The sequence below is a fragment of the Chiloscyllium plagiosum genome, unplaced genomic scaffold, assembly GCF_037043375.1.
Source record: "Chiloscyllium plagiosum isolate Xiang-an unplaced genomic scaffold, Cpla_swu_hap1 HiC_scaffold_37, whole genome shotgun sequence".
NCBI classification, from domain to species: Eukaryota; Metazoa; Chordata; class Chondrichthyes; order Orectolobiformes; family Hemiscylliidae; genus Chiloscyllium; species Chiloscyllium plagiosum.
Genome location: NW_028270175.1, coordinates 37,550,609 through 37,569,178, shown reverse-complemented (window position 1 = coordinate 37,569,178; position 18,570 = coordinate 37,550,609). Strand labels below are relative to the sequence as shown.

The 18,570-nt window shown below is 43.3% G+C and overlaps 1 protein-coding gene across 1 annotated transcript in view; it reads left to right on the top strand.

The window, feature by feature from the left end:
* The first annotated feature begins 468 nt into the window (after window positions 1–468).
* Window positions 469–18,570, top strand: part of LOC148139795 (uncharacterized) — a 155,565-nt gene continuing 137,463 nt past the window's right edge. The window contains exon 1 of the mRNA XM_087980717.1: window positions 469–593. Within this exon, the coding sequence (XP_087836843.1) occupies window positions 529–593 (65 nt within the window). The 5' untranslated portion in view covers window positions 469–528. The remainder of the gene's footprint in view (window positions 594–18,570) is intronic.

Here is an 18,570-nt window from a genome sequence, read left to right as displayed (position 1 = left end):
TGTGTCTGTGTGGGTTAGGTGGATTGGCAATGCTAAGCTTTCCATAGTGGCCAGGGATGTGAAGGTGAGGTGGATTAGCCATGGAGATAGACGGATTGGGCGCTGTGCTGTTCAGAAGTTTGGTGTGGGCTCGATGGACCAAATGGCCTGTTTCCGCACTGTAGGGATTACATGGTTCTAAATGTTAGAACAACTTAGAGGGGGCAGAATGACTTCTGCTTGTTCCTTTCATTCTGCTTTGTGTAGTCAGCATGTTTTGCTCTCAAACTGTCCAGGGTTATTTCGAATGAATTCAGATATCAGTCAAACTAGAATGCAGCTTTAATCTGCAATGTGCAGATCTGACAGTCTGATTTCCAGCGGCTAATGCAAAACTGTCATGAAACGTTTGCGTAAACACAATCCATCCCTGCTTGGCTACAGAGAGCTGTTTGGGAAAATAGGACCAGCACTTTGTAAGATCAGGCCTGCAGTACATTGAAGCAGAAGCACTCTGGTTTTACACATATAGCTCAATGTGTAAAGGTGATGCAAGGCTTTCTGTATCATTCTGAAGGACCTGGTGTGGTAGATTCCAAAAGGTCTGGCTCCAGGTAAAGCAGAAAGATTAATGTGTTTAATCATGCACTTGTGTACGTGGGAAATCTACAGCCTGGATCTGGCGGGGTTCGGGAATAGAGTGGTGCTGGAAAAGCTCAGCAGTTCAGGCAGCATCCAAGGAGCAGGAAAATCGACGTTTTGGGCAAAAGCCCTTCATCAGGAATACAGGCAGAGTGCCTAAAGGGTGGAGAGATAAATGAGAGGAGGGTGGGGGTGGGGAAAAAGTAGCATAGAGTTCCTGGGAGTTGCAGTGGGAGAGGGACTTTTTACCTGGATCTTGACCTACACAGCGCCTCCTTGCTATATGCCTTCATTTATTTTCTCACAGTAACGATACATTTGGTCACTCATCTTAATGAAAAAAATTGTCCTTCAGTGTTGCTTCATTTGTTCCTCAAAAAGGTTGCTCCTATCTATCCCGAAACACATCTGGGTGTGTTGTATTGGGTGATAGCAGAGTGTTGTAAGCAAGAAAATGCTTTTGCCTTGTAGTGGTGGAGGATTTTCAGAAAATCTGAATGTAACCCTTAAGTTTATAAATCCCATTTTTCAGAACTTTCTGTTTCAAGCCTTTGTACTTGCTTGGGACTATTTGAGTAACCTTAACTGTTTTGCTCACTGAAGGTTATAGAGTGGATGAAGTAAAGGTGCCGTTCGCTGACACTGAACCCGGGATTACAGAGGAATTTGCCTGGTGTCAGGATCACATGGCATCCATACGGGTGGCACAGTGGTTAGCACTGCTGCCTCACAGCACCAGAGACCTGGGTTCAATTCCCACCTCAGGCGACTATCTGTGTGGAGTTTGCACATTCTCCCCGTGTCTGCGTGCGTTTCCTCCCACAGTCCAAAAATGTGCAGGTTAGGTGAATTGGCCATGCTAAATTGCCTGTCGTGTTAGGTGAAGGGGTAAATGTAGGGGAATGGGTCTGGGTGGGTTGCGCGTCGGTGTGGACTTGTTGGGCTGAAGGGCCTGTTTCCACACTGTAAATAATCTAATCATAACCAATCAATTATGTCATCAGTGTGGTCATTGTCATATAGAGAAGTGTGGGAACTGAACTGTCTTTGGAGATGTTCTTCAGGCAGAGAGGGGTCATGACATGATTATCTGTGATCTGATTAGCTCCGTGTGCCTTCAGAATCACAGGGAGACCATTTAGCCTATTGTATTGATTTTTTTAAGCTCTGATATCTGGTTGGCATGGACGAGTTGGACTGAAGGATATGTTTCTGTGCTGTACAACTCTATGACTCTATGATTCTGCTCTATGGTTGAATTAATCCGAGGCCTTACTACTCCCAATCAATGCAATTTCCTCCAGTTCAATGATCTTCCAAGAGCTCTTAAGTCCCTTGAACTTGGGTCTCCTGTGCACCTTCCAATCCCACCATTTACAGCAGAGCCAACAGCGAACTGGGCTGAGAAGTCCTGCATCCTTTCTCCATAACTGTTCTAGCTCTTTCTCTCTCGATGCTTGCAAGGCCTTACTTGTCACCCATATCTTGTATATTATGCAATCCCTAAGGGGGTGCTGGTTAGCTCAATTGGCTGGGCAGCTAGTTTGTGACGTAATGTGACACCATAAGCGTGAGTTCAATTCCAGCTGTGGTTACCATGATGGACTCTCCATCTCAACCTCTCCCTTGCCTGAGGCATAGTGACCCTCAGGTTAAACCACCATCAGTCATGATCTCTCTAATAGTCCAGCAGGACAATAGCAATGTTACCTTCTATTATTAAGTTGCTCTTCTGTATTTGAATGTGTTGTAAATGGATGTTGCAATAATGGGGCACAATAACATGTTTTAGATGTGGTGCCAGAACCATGCAGCAATCAACTGAACTAATTTCTGCTGCCTTGAGTAGTCCATGTGTTTCATGTGGACACTAAATGAGGCTGTAGTCTCTGTCCCATATTTGAAGTGGCTGTACCTCACATTTCGCTCGCACTCCAACCCAATGCTCCTGATCTTTTGGGATGGCATGGTGCCTCAGTGGTTAGCACTACTGCCTCACAGCACCAGGGACCTGGGTTCGATTCTGCCCTCAGGCAACTGTCTGTGTGGAGTTTGCACATTCTCCCCATGTCTGTGTGGGTTTCCTCCAGCTGCTCCGGTTTCCTCCCATGGTCCACAGATGTGTAGGTCAGATGGATTGGCCATGCTAAATTGTCCATTGTGTTCACTGTTTTGCAGGCTAGGTGGATTAGTCTTGGGGAATGAAGGGTTATGGGGATTGGGTAGGGGGTGGCTCTTGGTAGGTTGGTCTGGACTCAATGGGCTAAATAGCCTGCTTCCACACTATAGGGATTCTATGACCTTTGGTCAGCAGGTATGGTGGGTATCCAACAGGAGTGCAAGGACCTCCCCATGGGTCTGCTCCTAGGCTTGGCCAAGGTGACCATGATCAGGCCCAGGCAATAGGCCTTACAGGGCATTGTTAACCATGACGGCCTGCCTCTCTCCGATGGAGTTAAGACCATCAGTGAGCACTGTGGGGGCTGGACTCCATCTTCAGCCCCTGGAATGATATCTTAGTTTCTACTTTTTTGAAGTTTTCTTTTTGAAAATGTAATTTTTGTGACATAAAGCAAAGAAACAAACAATTAAATACCATCCGCCTCCCACAAAATTGTGAAGATGCCAGGCAGTGCTCACAGTTCTATAGAAATGTAAATATTTTATACCCAGATTATTTGTTAGTTACGCTGGTGACTCTCTGCCATACCCAGCTTTGATTGCAAGGGAAAAAGAGGGAGTAAACTGCACAAGATATATTTTGGCCATTCATTGGTTTGTTTTTCTTTCAGCTTCTCCCATTATGCATGGGGTCACTATAACATTGGTTGATCACCCTTTCTCCATCTCCCCCATCAGACCGCTCTTTTTAAGTCTCTCATTGTCCATCCTTCTCAAGACTAGGGGCACGGACCCTGCCCATCTCTTGTGGGCAATTCCCTATCATGCTACCAATCCAATTACTGAATGTCAGTCCATCCATGCTAATAATGGTAGATTGGGATTCTATTGAATTACTGATCCTGTCAGATTACCTGGATTCTGACTAGTTACTTACATTGATACATTTACAAACCGGGCAAAAATAAAGACAAAACACGCTGGAGAAAATCAGCAGGTCTGGCAGCATCGGTGGAGAGAGAAACAGGATTGACATTTTGTGTTTAGTATGACCCTTCTTCAGAATCCTCTTGAATGTTTTAATTTTAAATTTCCAGGATCCACAGTATTTTCCTTTTGTTTTAGTATACGGACAACTTGAACACCTACAGGAAGGGGGGGTGTTCAGGGCAGAAAATTGCACCACCATCATTATTACAGATGGATGGATGGGCAGACAGACTGGCAAACAGCCAGATTGATAAATGGACTAGTAGTGGATAGATGGAAGAATAGCTCGATGGATAGATAAGCCATCAGAAATGTAGATAAATAAATGGACTAACTGATAGATAAAAAGACATATCAAAGGTCAACAGGTAAGTTGCCAGTTAGAAAGATAGATTGACAGATGGATAGGTAGACAGACAGACAAATAGTTTCCTTCCCTTAATACATATCTTTGGTCATTTGCTACAAAGTTGACTTCATAACTGGAACAAGTATCTCAGTGGCATTGAATGCAAACAACTTTCAAAAGATTGTATGCTCATTAATTACTTAATACATGTAACGTTCATCCATTATTGATTTACAGCAACCTGAGCTTAAGACTTTTCTTGATTGCTATTCAGTTACAATTCACAATTTAATATTTCATGGTCAGAATTTATGATGAGAGGTAGAGTTTGGACAGAGATGTAAACACTGTTGACATATTTCCTGCGATGCATATCTGATAAAGAATGGAATACATTCATGTTATGTCAACATTGTTGTTCCTTTTGTCTGCATGAATGAGAATAATGGAAATTTTTCATGATAGCAACTGTAACAAACTATAATTACATTGAAGTTTTAATGTGCAAATCTACTTCACAGGAACATTAGCAAACACAGAGTAACCAATGGAGATCAGGTGAGATGACCACGACCGTGGTCTATGTGTTGGATTTTAAGATAAATTGTAAGAAGGGAGGCAGAGAGGAATTTGGGAGTGTATTCTTTCAAGTTGAGCTATTGAAAGCACGATGCTAAACATCACAGTCAGCTTTGGGTGTTGCCAGATGCAATGTGACTTGGGTCAGAGTTTCCTCTTTATTAAATGGATGTGATGTAGATGAGATTCAGATGTAAGGTTGACATGCCCCTATTCAAATGGATGAATAATCAGATGGCCTTTAATATGTGTATGCAATTGATCCTGCTCCAATCACCTCAACGTCTTCTGTTCAGGTGAGACCTAGAGAACAAGGCTTTCTCTTCCTAATAAATGAATGGAGCTGTGACTGTTTCAATATGCCCTTTACTTGGAGGGGTGTGGAGTAAATATGTGATGAATTTATACATTGAGATTCCAGTAGGGAACAGCACTAGCCAGGGAAGCATGCAAGAGTCAATTGATAGAAGAACGTGGGTTGTACATTTGTAAGTTCTGTCTCCTGCTTCCGTGTAGGATTAGCTCCATCACCACTGGAGAGTGGATTCACAAAAAGACCAAGCTGAAGAGATGAAACTTCCCTCTCTGTACCAGCTGTAAAATCTCTGTGTTAAATGGGCTTCGGTTTCAATTCTGGAGCAAATTAAGTTAACCCCCTAGCTGGGGTTAATTTTCAATGAGTTGATAATTCCATTCATGGAGGCTTAGAATTACTGATGCGGACAATGAAGAATGCGGACATGAACTGGCTGTAATGTGGGAGTAGTGATGAAGTACAAACTTGGGGCTGAGAGGTGGGAAGGGAGAAGGTTTGTGGGGAAGCTAAAGGCAGCTGAATTATAAAACCCATTTTGTTACACCTGACTCATGAAGACTTGATCCCTGAAATAAAACATGCTCTCTCCTGCGACACAACATTTTGCAAAAATACCCACTTTGTTAAATTACCATAAACAAGTGACATTAATACATGAAGGTAAATCCACTCCTTAGGAATATTAACTGCTCTACTTGCTTTATATGTGACAGAAGCAGGTTAAAAGAAATCTTGCACTGGAGTTGGGTCACAAACGCATGCATTAGGCTAGTGTGTCTTTAATCAGGGATGGAGAACTCACTTTATGTGAGGGACATTCAGTTCAGATCAGTGTTCCAGTTCTCTTGATTAAAATTATGAATGGCTATTGTATGAACTTGTGTCTGTAACTCCAGCCAAATTGCTCTGTAGCCCAGTGTATGGTTTGCCAGTCCATTGTCAGGATGTGCTTTCCACCCCACCCCCCACCAAATACCTGAGAATGCATCAGGTAGCCACCAGCTCTCTAAGGTGGACTGCCCTGTTGTTTCACTATCTTATTTTTCTTACTGAGCAAACTTCCATAGATATTAAATTTCATTCTTTAAAAACTTTGACTGCTCCTCACCCCCATTTATTTACCAGGCACTCACTAGTTAAAGAACCAATCCCATTATCAGCTTTAAGTTCCTCGGAGCAATATTCACCATTTAACTGTTCTGCTCCACCCATGTTGATGTGATGGTCAAGAAAGCACAACAATATCTCCACTTCCTCAGGAGGCTAAGGAAATTCAGCATGTCCACAAAGACTCTTACCAATCGGTATAGATGCACCATAGAAAGCATTCTGCCTGGATGCATCATGGTTTGGCAACTGCTCTTTCCAAGATCGTAAGAAAATACAGAGATTTGTGAATACAACCCAGTCCATCATGCAAACCAGCCTTCCATCCTTCACGCCATCTATATTTCCCGCAGCCTCAAGAAAACAACCACCATTGCCAAAGACACCTGCCATCCTGGTTATGTTCTCTTCCACCCTCTTCTGTCAGGCAGAAGGTATAAAAGTTTGAATACATGTATGAAAAGATCAAGAACAGCTTCTTCTCCACTGTTAGCAGACTTTTGAACTGACCTTTCAAATCTTAATTCTGACCTCTCTCTCTCTCTCTCTCTCCCCCCCCACACCTTCTCTGCAGCTCTGTTCTGCTACCCTGATCCACTTTGTATGATACGATCTGCCTGTAAAGCACTCAAAACAACAGTTTTCACTGTATCTCAGTATGAGTGATAACAATAAATTGAACAAATAAATAGCACATCAAAACATCTACAATTTTACTTTCACTGAATCATCTTCAACCGCTTACTCCTTCAGAGCAACTCTACACTAAATAATTGCCTGTTAAGTATTCTTCTATTATTGGATTTTCATACCAGTTGTTCGAACAATTTGAGATCCAAAGGCAGAGATAGCTGAATATTGTGTGGCTCACAATCAACAATAATTAATGTACTTTCTGTAAACAGCATCAGGAAAATTGGTCAACTGACTGCTGCATTTCCTACCTTACATAAATAATTACACTGCAATATTGCTTCATTGGAAATACTGAGATCACGTATAAGGACCTCATCAATGCAAGTCCCTTTTTTTGGTAAAAAGGAAACGCTGAATGTGAATGATGCCACAAAGATGAAAAAGATCATCTAATGGTGTATAATAGATGATCAGTTGTCAAAGAGATCTAGTAATGTGATCTAATCATCAATTATAACTATTAGGTAAAAACAATGACTGCAGATGCTGGAAACCAGATTCTGGATTAGTGGTGCTGGAAGAGCACAGCAGTTCAGGCAGCATCCAAGGAGCTTCGAAATCGACGTTTTGGGCAAAAGCCCTTCATCAGGAATAAAGGCAGAGAGCCTGAAATGTGGAGAGATAAGCTAGAGGAGGGTGGGGGTGGGGAGAAAGTAGCATAGAGTACAATGGGTGAGTGGGGGAGGGGATGAAGGTGATAGGTCAGGGAGGAGAGGGTGGAGTGAATAGGTGGAAAAGGAGATAGGCAGGTAGGACAAGTCCGGACAAGTCATTGGGACAGTGCTGAGCTGGAAGTTTGGAACTAGGGTGAGGTGGGGGAAGGGGAAATGAGGAAACTGTTGAAGTCCACATTGATGCCCTGGGGTTGAAGTGTTCTGAGGTGGAAGATGAGGCATTCTTCCTCCAGGCGTCTGGTGGTGAGGGAGCGGCGGTGAAGGAGGCCCAGGATCTCCATGTCCTCGGCAGAGTGGGAGAGGGAGTTGAAATGTTGGGCCACGGGGCAGTGTGGTTGATTGGTGCGGGTGTCCCGGAGATGTTCCCTAAAGCGCTCTGCTAGGAGGCGCCCAGTCTCCCCAATGTAGAGGAGACCGCATCGGGAGCAACGGGTATAATAAATGATATTAGTGGATGTGCACTAATTATAACCATTGCAGAGTGATTGCATTTTAAAATTCAATATAAGAAATTGAAAAACAATACAATGAATATAATTCTCAGTTCATTTTGCTTTGTCGTTCTTTTTCTGAAATTTCATGGTTTTCCTGTATTGAGGTCCATATCCACAATGTATGTACAGATAAAGAAATGTCCAGGAATGGCTATGATCACCTGAAGGCTACAGAAATCTGTTTCTGTCTTTCATTCTCACACATTGGTCTTCAATCCTTCCTGTGATCTCTTTATCATAGTCCTGAATTTGAGCTTTCTGTGGGTGTTCGAAGTATCCCTGTTTATCAGTTGACATAAGGTACCTAGAGGGTAACACAACATGTCAGTATTGTTCATCCACAGACAGAACACAAAGTTGGCGTTAGGTACTCCAACATGACTGGTCAACAGTGGAGAACCTCTCAGTCTTCATAGAATCTCTACAGCGTGGAAGCACGCCATTCAGCCCTCTCAGTCCACACCGACCCTCCAAAGAACACCCCCACCCAGACACACCCTTACCCTATCCCTGTAACTCAGCATTTCCCATGGCCAGCCTACTTGGCTTATACATCCCTGGACACTATGGGCAATTTAGCATGGCCAATCCACCCTGGATTGTGGGAGGCAACCAGAGCACCCAGAGGAAACCCATGCAGACATGGGGAAAATGTGCAAACTCCACACAGAAATGATGGAGGGTAAAATTAAACCTGGATCCCTGGCACTGTGAGGCAGCAGTACTAATCACTGACCCAAGGTATCTTCATTCAGAATTGATCAGTTTGGATTTAAGATTGATCCTGATAGTCAAAGTGATATGGGTTATGTGCCCCAGGTACGGTTGAAAATGTTGAGTTGTTTGATGACTCGATTGTGAAGAGGAAATTATTCGGAATATTGTGCATCATGGGTAATCTTTAAGGAATATTAGAACCATCAAACAATGCTGATCAAAATAGTACTGAGAATTCAAACTCTAATAATATGGTGACAAATTAGGCCATTTGAGACTAAGTTGACACAAGACAAGAAAGTACATCTTGTCAGGAGAGCACTGATGTACATGTGTACCATGACTTCTGTGACTGCTGATGGCTAAATACCAAGCAACAAGCCTCACCCCATCAGCTTCTTTTGTACAAAATGGTTCACTATAAGAAATGTTCATACCCTGAAGATCTTTGTAAGTGTTGCATGATAAAGCAGTGCACTTTATAAACTAAATACACCTTCTCTGAAAAGAGTCAGCACTTTAACAGATTAAGAAAGGCCTGATTAAATTGTGTGTGGAATTGCATTATCAGAACAGCAAACTGAAAGAATGGTCATGACAGTAATGATTACGTATTTTTTTTTTGGAACTGGAGTTTTGCTCTGTCACTATATTGCTGCACAGGCTGCCAGCAGATCCTGTGTGGAAATGTCTTATTCCAGTTTGTAACTGATGGGCTACATTCACAATCACAGTAGTAGCCTGGTTTGCCAAAATGTTGGAAGCCATATAATGATGCCCAAGCATATTCTGCCCAGTTATTTCAGTTGTCTGGATTGTATTCCAACACATGATGGAGGCAATATCAGCAAATTCAAGAAAAGTGGACTGTAAAGGTAGCTATACAATCCATCCACAGCCAGAATACTGTAAATAGTTTTCATACAATCCCTACAATGCAGAAAAAGGCCGTTCAGCCCATTGCGTTCACACCAACTCTCTGAAGAGCATCCAACCCAGACCCACCCCTCTATCCCATCTCCATTAACCAAGATGGCTAATCCACCTAGCCTGCTCATCCTTAGACACTATGGGCAATGTAGAATGGTCAATCCACCCTAACCTGCACATCCTTTGACTGTGGGAGGAAACCAGAGCACCAAGAGGAGACTCACAGTCACAGGGAGAACAGCAAACCTCCATACAATTGCACAGGGTTGGAATTGAACCCATGTCCCTGGTGCTCCATAGAGTATGGAAAGAGGCCATTCAGCCCCTTATCTCAAGTAAGGTATCCTGGCATTGGAGACAGTCCAGAGATGATTCTCTAGGTTGTTATCAGGTGTGGAGGGGCTGTCATCTGAGGAGATACTGAGTTTATTGGACCTGTACTTGTTAGAACGTAGAAGAATAAGAGGAGACCTTATTGAAACATCCATGATGTTTAGGACATGTGACAGATTAGATGTGGAATTGTGGTTACTCCTCATGGTAGAGTATAGGGTCAGAGGGCATAATCTCAGATGAGCACAGAGTTGAGGAAGAATATCTTCTCTGTGGAACTCTGTACTGCAGAAGGCTGTTGAGGCTGGGTCATTAAGTATATTCAAGGCTGAGCTAGACAGATCTTTTCAGAAGTAAAGGCATGAAGGGTTATGGGGAAAAGGCAGGAAAGTGGCGTTGAGGATTCATCAATTACTATTATGGTCAGTGAAGTACGTTTGAAGTGTGGGACACTGTTGTGATGTAGAGTGACTGCCAACTTGGGAACAGCAAGGTTCCACAAAGAACGGTGAGATAAATTATTTTTCTAAATCCGTTTGTTCAGGGTTAGCCCCAATGTTGTTTTGAATAGCACTTTGCTATTCCACTTGAAAAGTGAATTGCTGTGAATGTCCAGTTGGTTCCTAGGAACCTTGGAAACAGGAGAGGGAATAGGCTATTTGGTCGATCCAGCCTACCTTGCCATTCAACTAGATTTTCTACATCAGTGGTACATTCCCATAGAATCTCCCAATTCTTGATATCATTAATACAAATACAGCACTATATTTAATAAACAATCAAGATAATATTAATAAAGTATTGAATACATTTAATCATCAATCCATGGGGAGTTTAAATATTTTTTGAACTGCTACAATGTTTGGTATTTAACCTGGGAAATAACCTGCACTATACCTTTAAGCCTGCCAGTAGTTGCCCACCCATAGTGTTTGACACCAAGGTTAGTGCCCTGGCAACTTGCAGATTCCTGAGAGAAGGAAAGTGGGGTTCAGTTTTAAGTTTCAGTCAAAAACTGGCACCTCCACTGCTGAAGCGCAGATTATGGCATGCACTCAAGTCTCAGAGCTGGACTTGAACTGAACGCACTGACTCAGAGGTAGAAAGTGCTACTGGCTGAACTAAAGCTTATCTGGGCTAAAGCTATTAAACAGCAATTCATCAGGCCAGTAAATCTTGTCACTCTGTGTCAGAATGTTGGAACCAGCTAAAGTTTGGAAATTGGGTTTAAACAGCAACGCTCTGCATTTTGCTGAATCAAACTGCTTCGGAGCTAATTCTCTTTATAAGCTGCTTTATAAGAGTAATCGTGCATGTCTGGCACCCTCAAAAGATTTAGTAGCTGGACAAAGCTTCCAACATTTATGCCTGGGGTGTAGCCCTTGTAAAATATTGTTAAGGAAGTGCCGGAAGATCTGTTAAAATTATTGGCTAAGATCAACGCAGGTTTGTGTTGTGTTTACTGCCCGAGCTCCTCTGGCACACTCTTTCATATTAAACGTTTCAAGACACATGATAAACTTAAAAGTCCATAAGTCGAAGAGCGTGGTGCTGGAAAAGCACAGTCGGTCAGGCAGCATCCGAGAATCAGGGGAATCGACGTTTCAGGCATAAGCCCTTCATCAGGAATTCCTGAAGCGTCGATTTTCCTGCTCCTCGGATGCTGCCTGACTGGCTGTGCTTTTCCAGCACCACATTCTCGACTCTGATCTCCAGCATCTGCAGCCCTCACTTGCTCCTTAAAAGTCCATAGGAGACATAATCTTGACATCGATTGAACCTTTGAATACACTTCAATATTTAACTCCACCTTTAGTTGATCAGTAGACTTGATGCAAGTTGTGGATTGAAAGCTGATTTGGAATAAAGCAATAATATTGAGAGGTTTTAAAAGCAGATGTTTAAAATTATACTGCCCACAATTACAATTTGGTCACTATTTCTGATATACACTGTACAACAACAAGAACTGAGAAGATGTGGGCCAGTTGCGATTTCTTCCTCCACCTATGGGTGTTGCTCTCTTTCCACCACTTTGTTAATGAAGTCAAAAACCCGAAAGAAGTGCAGATGTTGGAAATCAGACACCAAAAACAGAAATTGATGCAGGAGATCAGCAGGTCTGGCAGCATCTGTGGAGAGAAATCAGAATTAAAGTTTTGGATCCAGTGACTCTTCCTCAGAAGTGATGGTAACTTGGAAAATGTTGGTATTAATGCAGAAGATCAGATGCGGGGGGGGGGGGGGGGGGAGGGGGGGTAAAGGAGTAAATAATAGCTGAGGATAGAACCCAAACAGAGAGAGAGAAGAGCAGTGGGACAGACTTGAGTGGATAATGATCAGCCTGCGAGAATGAGTAGCTACTGATGGGGACAATTAGTGGCTAACAATGGATTGTAAGTAACATCAGACATGTAAGAATAAAAGACAAAAATTGAAATTGCTGGAAAACCTCTGCAGGTCTGGCAGCATCTGTGGAGAGAAATCAGAGTTAACGTTTCAGGTCAAATGAGCTTCCTCAGAACTGACTCTGTGATAACAAAGCCTGGCATGTGGGGGGAGCGGTAAGGACATGGGAGAAAATGCCTCAAGTCCTAAAATTATTGAAGTCAATATTGAATTCTGAAGGTTGCAGGGTCCCCAGGCTTGTGCTGAGCTTCACTGGAGCACTGCAGCAAACCTGAAGCCAGACGTGGTGGGATACAAGCAGATTAAGGTTTTGTATGTGTATTAAATTCTTCTCACCGCCATAGCCTGAGCTTATGACAGTAGCTATATAAATACAAGTATTGTTTTTTTTTCAAAATTAATAGAAATGTGGCTTTGTGAGTTGCTGATTCATATCTTTTAAACAGAGCGCTAATGGTTCCATTAAAATAGCAGGCAGAACAATTCAGGATGAAAGGATTAAGCATTTTGACACAATTTAAGAGCTCATGTACTAATGACCTTGCAAATATTGAGAGACAATTTCCTCAATTGACTATTTTTAACCGTTATTTACCAGATTTGGATGATGCAAAATTAATTATTTTCTTTGATGTAAGAACCATATCTTTTTAGTTTTGTCTTTTTAAAAGCTGTGGGTGGCACGGTGGCTCAGTGGTTAGCACTGCTGCCTCACAGCACCAGGGTCCCAGGTTCGATTCCAGCCTCAGGCAGACTGTCTGTGTGGAGTTTGCGTATTCTCCCCGTGTCTGCGTAGGTTTGCTCCGGTTTCCTCCCACAGTCCAAAGATGTGCAGGTTAGGTGGATTGGCTGTGCCAAAAGTGTTAGGTGCATTAGTCAGAGGGAAATGGATCTGGGTGGGTTACTCTTCGAAGGGTTGGTGTGGACTTGTTGGGCCGAAGGGCCTGTTTCCACGCTGTAGGTAATCTAATCAAATAAAACGAGAAAGAACAGAGTTTCTTACAGAGTAGCAGCAATTTTGAATGCTAGTGATCTGGTATACATAGCGGATATTGTAAATAACTGTTTTATACATAGTAATTGAAGTTTAATTGCAGAGAAAGCTCAGAATGTACACTGATGCAGCTTTTGTTGGCAGCAAGTAGTGTATTGGTCTGTAGATGAGTAACAGTTATCGATGACAGAGACACTCTACTTGCCAACAGTTGTGTGATGCTTCTTGGGCTGACTGATCATCTTGAAGCTGAAAACAAGTTACAGAAAGAGAGGAAAAGAAGTACACTGGTCATCTCCCAGCCCAAAATCTGCCTGTTCTCCGCAGTCAAAAATCTCAGTTTACCCCGAAGAAAATTAATTCCCTTTCGCACAGCAATTGCTGTGACTTTTCAATGGATCAATCAGAGTGGGTCAGCCAATCCGTACATCTTACAAACCTGTGGGAGATTTCAGAGGGAGATGTTTGAACAGCAACGAGTCTGACCAGCTGAAGAAACATCATCTCAATGTTGGAATCAGGAAGCATAGACCCTTGAACACTCTATACAGTCTTTCTGTCTCTGCCAACAATCTATTTTCCTGATATGTTTGAATTTACTTAGCTTTATTGTCACATGTACTCAGATGAGTACAGTGAAAGGTTTATAAGTAGCCACTTACAGTGCCATCTTAGGTACAGAAACTTCAGTACAAGTTCTTAGAAAAGAAGTAATTAGAAACATGAGGAAATAAAAAGTCCAGCATTACAGATCGTAGGAATAAATTCGAAAATAGAGAAATATAAAGTTCAGAGCTTTATATTTCTGAACTTTGAAGTTCAGTCCTTCAAACCCAAACCACACTGGCACCTCGCCTTCAGACCATGCTGGTCCCTGAGTCCAGACCATACCGGGCTTCACCCTGAGACTCTCAAAGCCGGGAGACCGCTCAGAAATCACCTTGAGTCCAGAAGACCATGCTGAAGCTACTCCGGGCCAAAAGGCCACCATGCCAAGCCGATAAACCACCATGTCGGGCCGAGAGACTGTTTATGTGTGTGTGTGTATTTGTGTCAGTAATGGGGAGTTTATAAGAAGATTAAGATTTTAGTTAATAGTGGATTGAATTGAATGATTTCTTGTCACTTGTATTTCAGGGAAAATACAGTGAAAAGCCTCAACAGTCTCCATGTGCCAGTGCCACTTTGAATAAATTAAAAAATATATAAAACTGGAAGAGAGTCCATCTTTGTTCTTTATCCACTGCTCCAGTTCAAAACTCTACTCTGACATGCACCGTCAGAGTGGCCACACTTCGGGCGCTATCTCTTGCTGCTGGACCCACATCACCACACCACCATTGATGCCCAAGTCCCTCCGCCAGGGCCTTGTTGCTGCCAGCACCAGAACCAACAAAGGCAGAGTCGCCACTCTTCACTGCTGGGTCTACCTCGATGATGATGCTGAAGCTGTCAGATCCCATACCGGACCCACACTTGCCCCTTTCTGACAGAAAAAATAAGAAGGAAGAGAAAAATAAGGAAAAATAAAAGCAGATGGAAGAAGGAGCAGATGAGCCCCAGGTTCAGGAGCCCAAAGTCTACCTCTACCATCTTGAGCAGTAGTGTAATAAGCCAATGGCTTATATCTGTTTACCGAGAACTAATTACTCATAACACGTAATAATTCTTCTTTAGTACAGAAACCTGGTCAGTGCTTTCTATCATGGTTGATCTGAAAGTCACATAAAAGGGATGCAGTGCATACCTTAAAAAATACTTTAATATTTGGTACAACGCCAGGAATAGCAGGGTTCAATTTATGGCACACTAGTGATTTGTAACATAGAGTCAGAGGGTTGTACAGCCTAGAAACAGGCCCATTGGCTTACCATGTTTATGCTGATCTACAAACACCAAACCACACCAATCTAATTTACCTGCATTTGATCTGCAGCCAATATAGAACATAGATAGATCATAAAACATCACAGCACAGAACAGGCCCTTCAGCCCTCAGTGTTGCACCGACTGTGAATGCCTGTTATTTTAAGTGCCCATCCAGATGCTTCTTAAATGTTGCGAGATTACTTGTCTCCACCACCATCTTGAGCAGCACGTTCCATTATTCTACCATCCTCAGGCTGAAAACATTTTTCACTCCAACCTCCTCTAAACCAGTTGCTCTTCACCTTAAACTTCTGTCTTCTGGTCTCAGAAACGTCGGTCATGGGGAAGAGAGTCTCACAATCTACTATGTCTACCCTTCTCATAATTTTGTATACCACAATCTGATCCCCCCTCAGCTTCCTCTGTTTGAAGGAAAACAAAGCCAGCCAATCCAGTCTCTCCTCATAACTGAAACTTTCCACCGCAGGCAAAACCTAATGAATCTCCTCTGCACGGTCTCCACTGAAATCACATCCTTCTGATAGTGTGGTGTTCAGAACTGTTGTTACAAGACTTTCCTACTCTCATAGTCTATGCCCTGGCTCAATCATCCCATATGCTTTCTTCAGCACCCTGCTGACACCTTGCGGGATCTGTGAACTTGTACAATAAGATCCCTTTGCCCCTCAGTACTCCCCAGGGACCTATCATTCATTATGTACATCCTTCTAAATGAGCATGGCCAATCCACCTAATCTGCACATCTTTGAACTGTGGGAGGAAACTGGAGCACACTCAGGAAACCCACGCAGACACGGGGAAAATGTGCAACCTCCACACAGACCTAAGGGTGGAAGTGAACCCAGGTCCATGGTGCTGCGAGGCAGCATTGCTATCCATTGAGCCACAGTGCTGTCCACAATTGTACTGATCCCACCTGCCAAATATATTTCGCAGCTCCTCTTTATCCTTCTAATTTTCATTTTAGGTAACCACCTATGCTCTTTATACTTCTGTTTTTAATGTGCTGTTCCTGACAATGCTGTCACATAGTTACTGAACAGAGAATGAGGACGTCTTGCATGAGATCCTGTTGGAGACTGATATATCATCACTGGCTCCAGACAGCTTTAGCTATGGCTAATTCGTTAATCTTAATTGTATTTATTGTAATCAGGCAATAAACTACAGCTTGTTAAGCAATTGCCTTAGGGTATAGGCCTATTTAGAACTGAGGTGAGGAAAGACCTCTTTGCTCAAGGGTGGTGAACCTGTGGAATTCTCAACCAGAGGAGGCAAGTCACTGAATATATTCAAAAAAGCCTGGATAACTTTGTAGATCTTAGATCAAGGATTATGGGAGAAAGTAGGAATATGCCATTGAGATAAAGGATCAGGCACAATCAAATTGAATGGCTTGAAGGACCAAATGGACTATTCCTCTTATATTTTTTACATTACAATGCAAAGCAAGTGCCTCTTCTTGATAAGACTCCCCAGTGATTTATCCTCTATTAGTAATCAGTATCAAAAAGTACTGGTTCCCCAAAAGCCAATGCGACAAGAAACATGACAGTTGATAATCAAACTTCTTCCATCCCCCTCCTTTCATTTCAATTGATGGATAACTGAGCAGGCTCTATTTTGCGAATGTGACCCTCTCAATGTGCCATTGTTTACAGTCAATGAGTAGAATCTTCTTCAGGAGATTTTCCCTCCGTGCATGCGATGTGACGAGAGGAAATCTCTCCTTCCTTCACCATTAGCAATGTCCCCACACAGCTCTTCCTGAAGGGAAAGAGATAACGGAAACAGTATCAGCTGTCCTTGCTGGACTCCTTGCTGTATATCTATTACTCAGCGGGAAAAAAAATGTCTTCCCAGCATTAGTCTTGCCTGAGGCATAATAACGCTGCACTTGTGTCCTCTATTTTGTGCTTCCAGCTCCAGCCATTTTACACTGTAATTCTCCAGAACATAATGATCGAGTCGCACAGCACAGAACCAAATGGCACTCAACCTGATTAGGCTTATTTATCAAAGATAGGAACTGTATGTCTGTCAAGAATGTCCTTTCCTGCAAGACTGGGGCCGGTGTTCATATTTCCCTTTGGCTTTTTTGAAGTGAGACATGAAATTTTATTTGACTTCTTGTATAAATATCAATATTTATAACATAACCAGGATGTTCACCTTGATATGCCAAGGTGGTTCAAGTCAATTCTAGCTTGTTGTTTAAGATTTGCCCTAACTCTTGCTGCTTATTCTGAAAAACTTAGTGAACTCATACTTCAATGACTCTCCAATTACATGACAGTGCCTTTTCAACATTGTATGCGCATTTTAAGCTGCTTTCTTTCTGATGTTTGCAGTTGTCACCACAAAGGAGTAATGTGTGAAGCCTCAGCAATAAGGTCAGCAGAGTATCTCTGTCTCTAGTCTGCCGGCGGGTGGTACTCACTACTGGACTGGCATCGTAAAAAGGTTCTCCTTCTTTAGATACCGCAATTTCCCTTCCCACGTGGTTAAGGATGTCGTCCAATGCATCTCGTCCACATCCCGCACCTCCGCCCTCAGACCCCACCCCTCCAACCGTAACAAGGACAGAACGCCCCTGGTGCTCACCTTCCACCCTACCAACCAAATCATCCGCCGACATTTCCGCCACCTCCAAAAATACCCCACCACCAGGGGTATATTTCCCTCCCCACACCTTTCCGCTTTCCGCAAAGACCGTTCCCTCCATAACTATCTGGTCAGGTCCACGTCCCCCTACAACCCACCCTCCCATCCTGGCACCTTCCCCTGCCACCGCAGGAATTGCAAAACCTGCACCCACACCTCCTCCCTCACCTCCATCCAAAGCCCTAAAGGAGCCTTCCACATCCATCAAACTTTTACCTGCACATCCACCAATATCATTTATTGTATCCATTGCTCCCGATGCGGTCTCCTCTACATTGGGGAGACTGGACTCCTCCTAGCAGAGCGCTTTAGGGAACATCTCCGGGACATCCGCACCAATCAACAACACCGCCCTGTGGCCCAACATTTCAACTCCCCCTCCCACTCTGCTGAGGACATGGAGGTCCTGGGCCTCCTTCGCCACCGCTCCCTCACCACCAGACGCCTGGAGGAAGAATGCCTCATCTTCCGCCTTGGAACACTTCAACCCCAGGGCATCAATGTGGATTTCAACAGGTTCCTCATTTCCCCTTCCCCCACCTCACCCTAGTTCCAAACTTCCAGCTCAGCACTGTCCCCATGACTTGTCCTACCTGCCTATCTTCTTTTCCACCTATCCACTCCACCCTCCTCCCATGACCTATCACCTTCATCCCCTCCCCCACTCACCTATTGTACTCTATGCT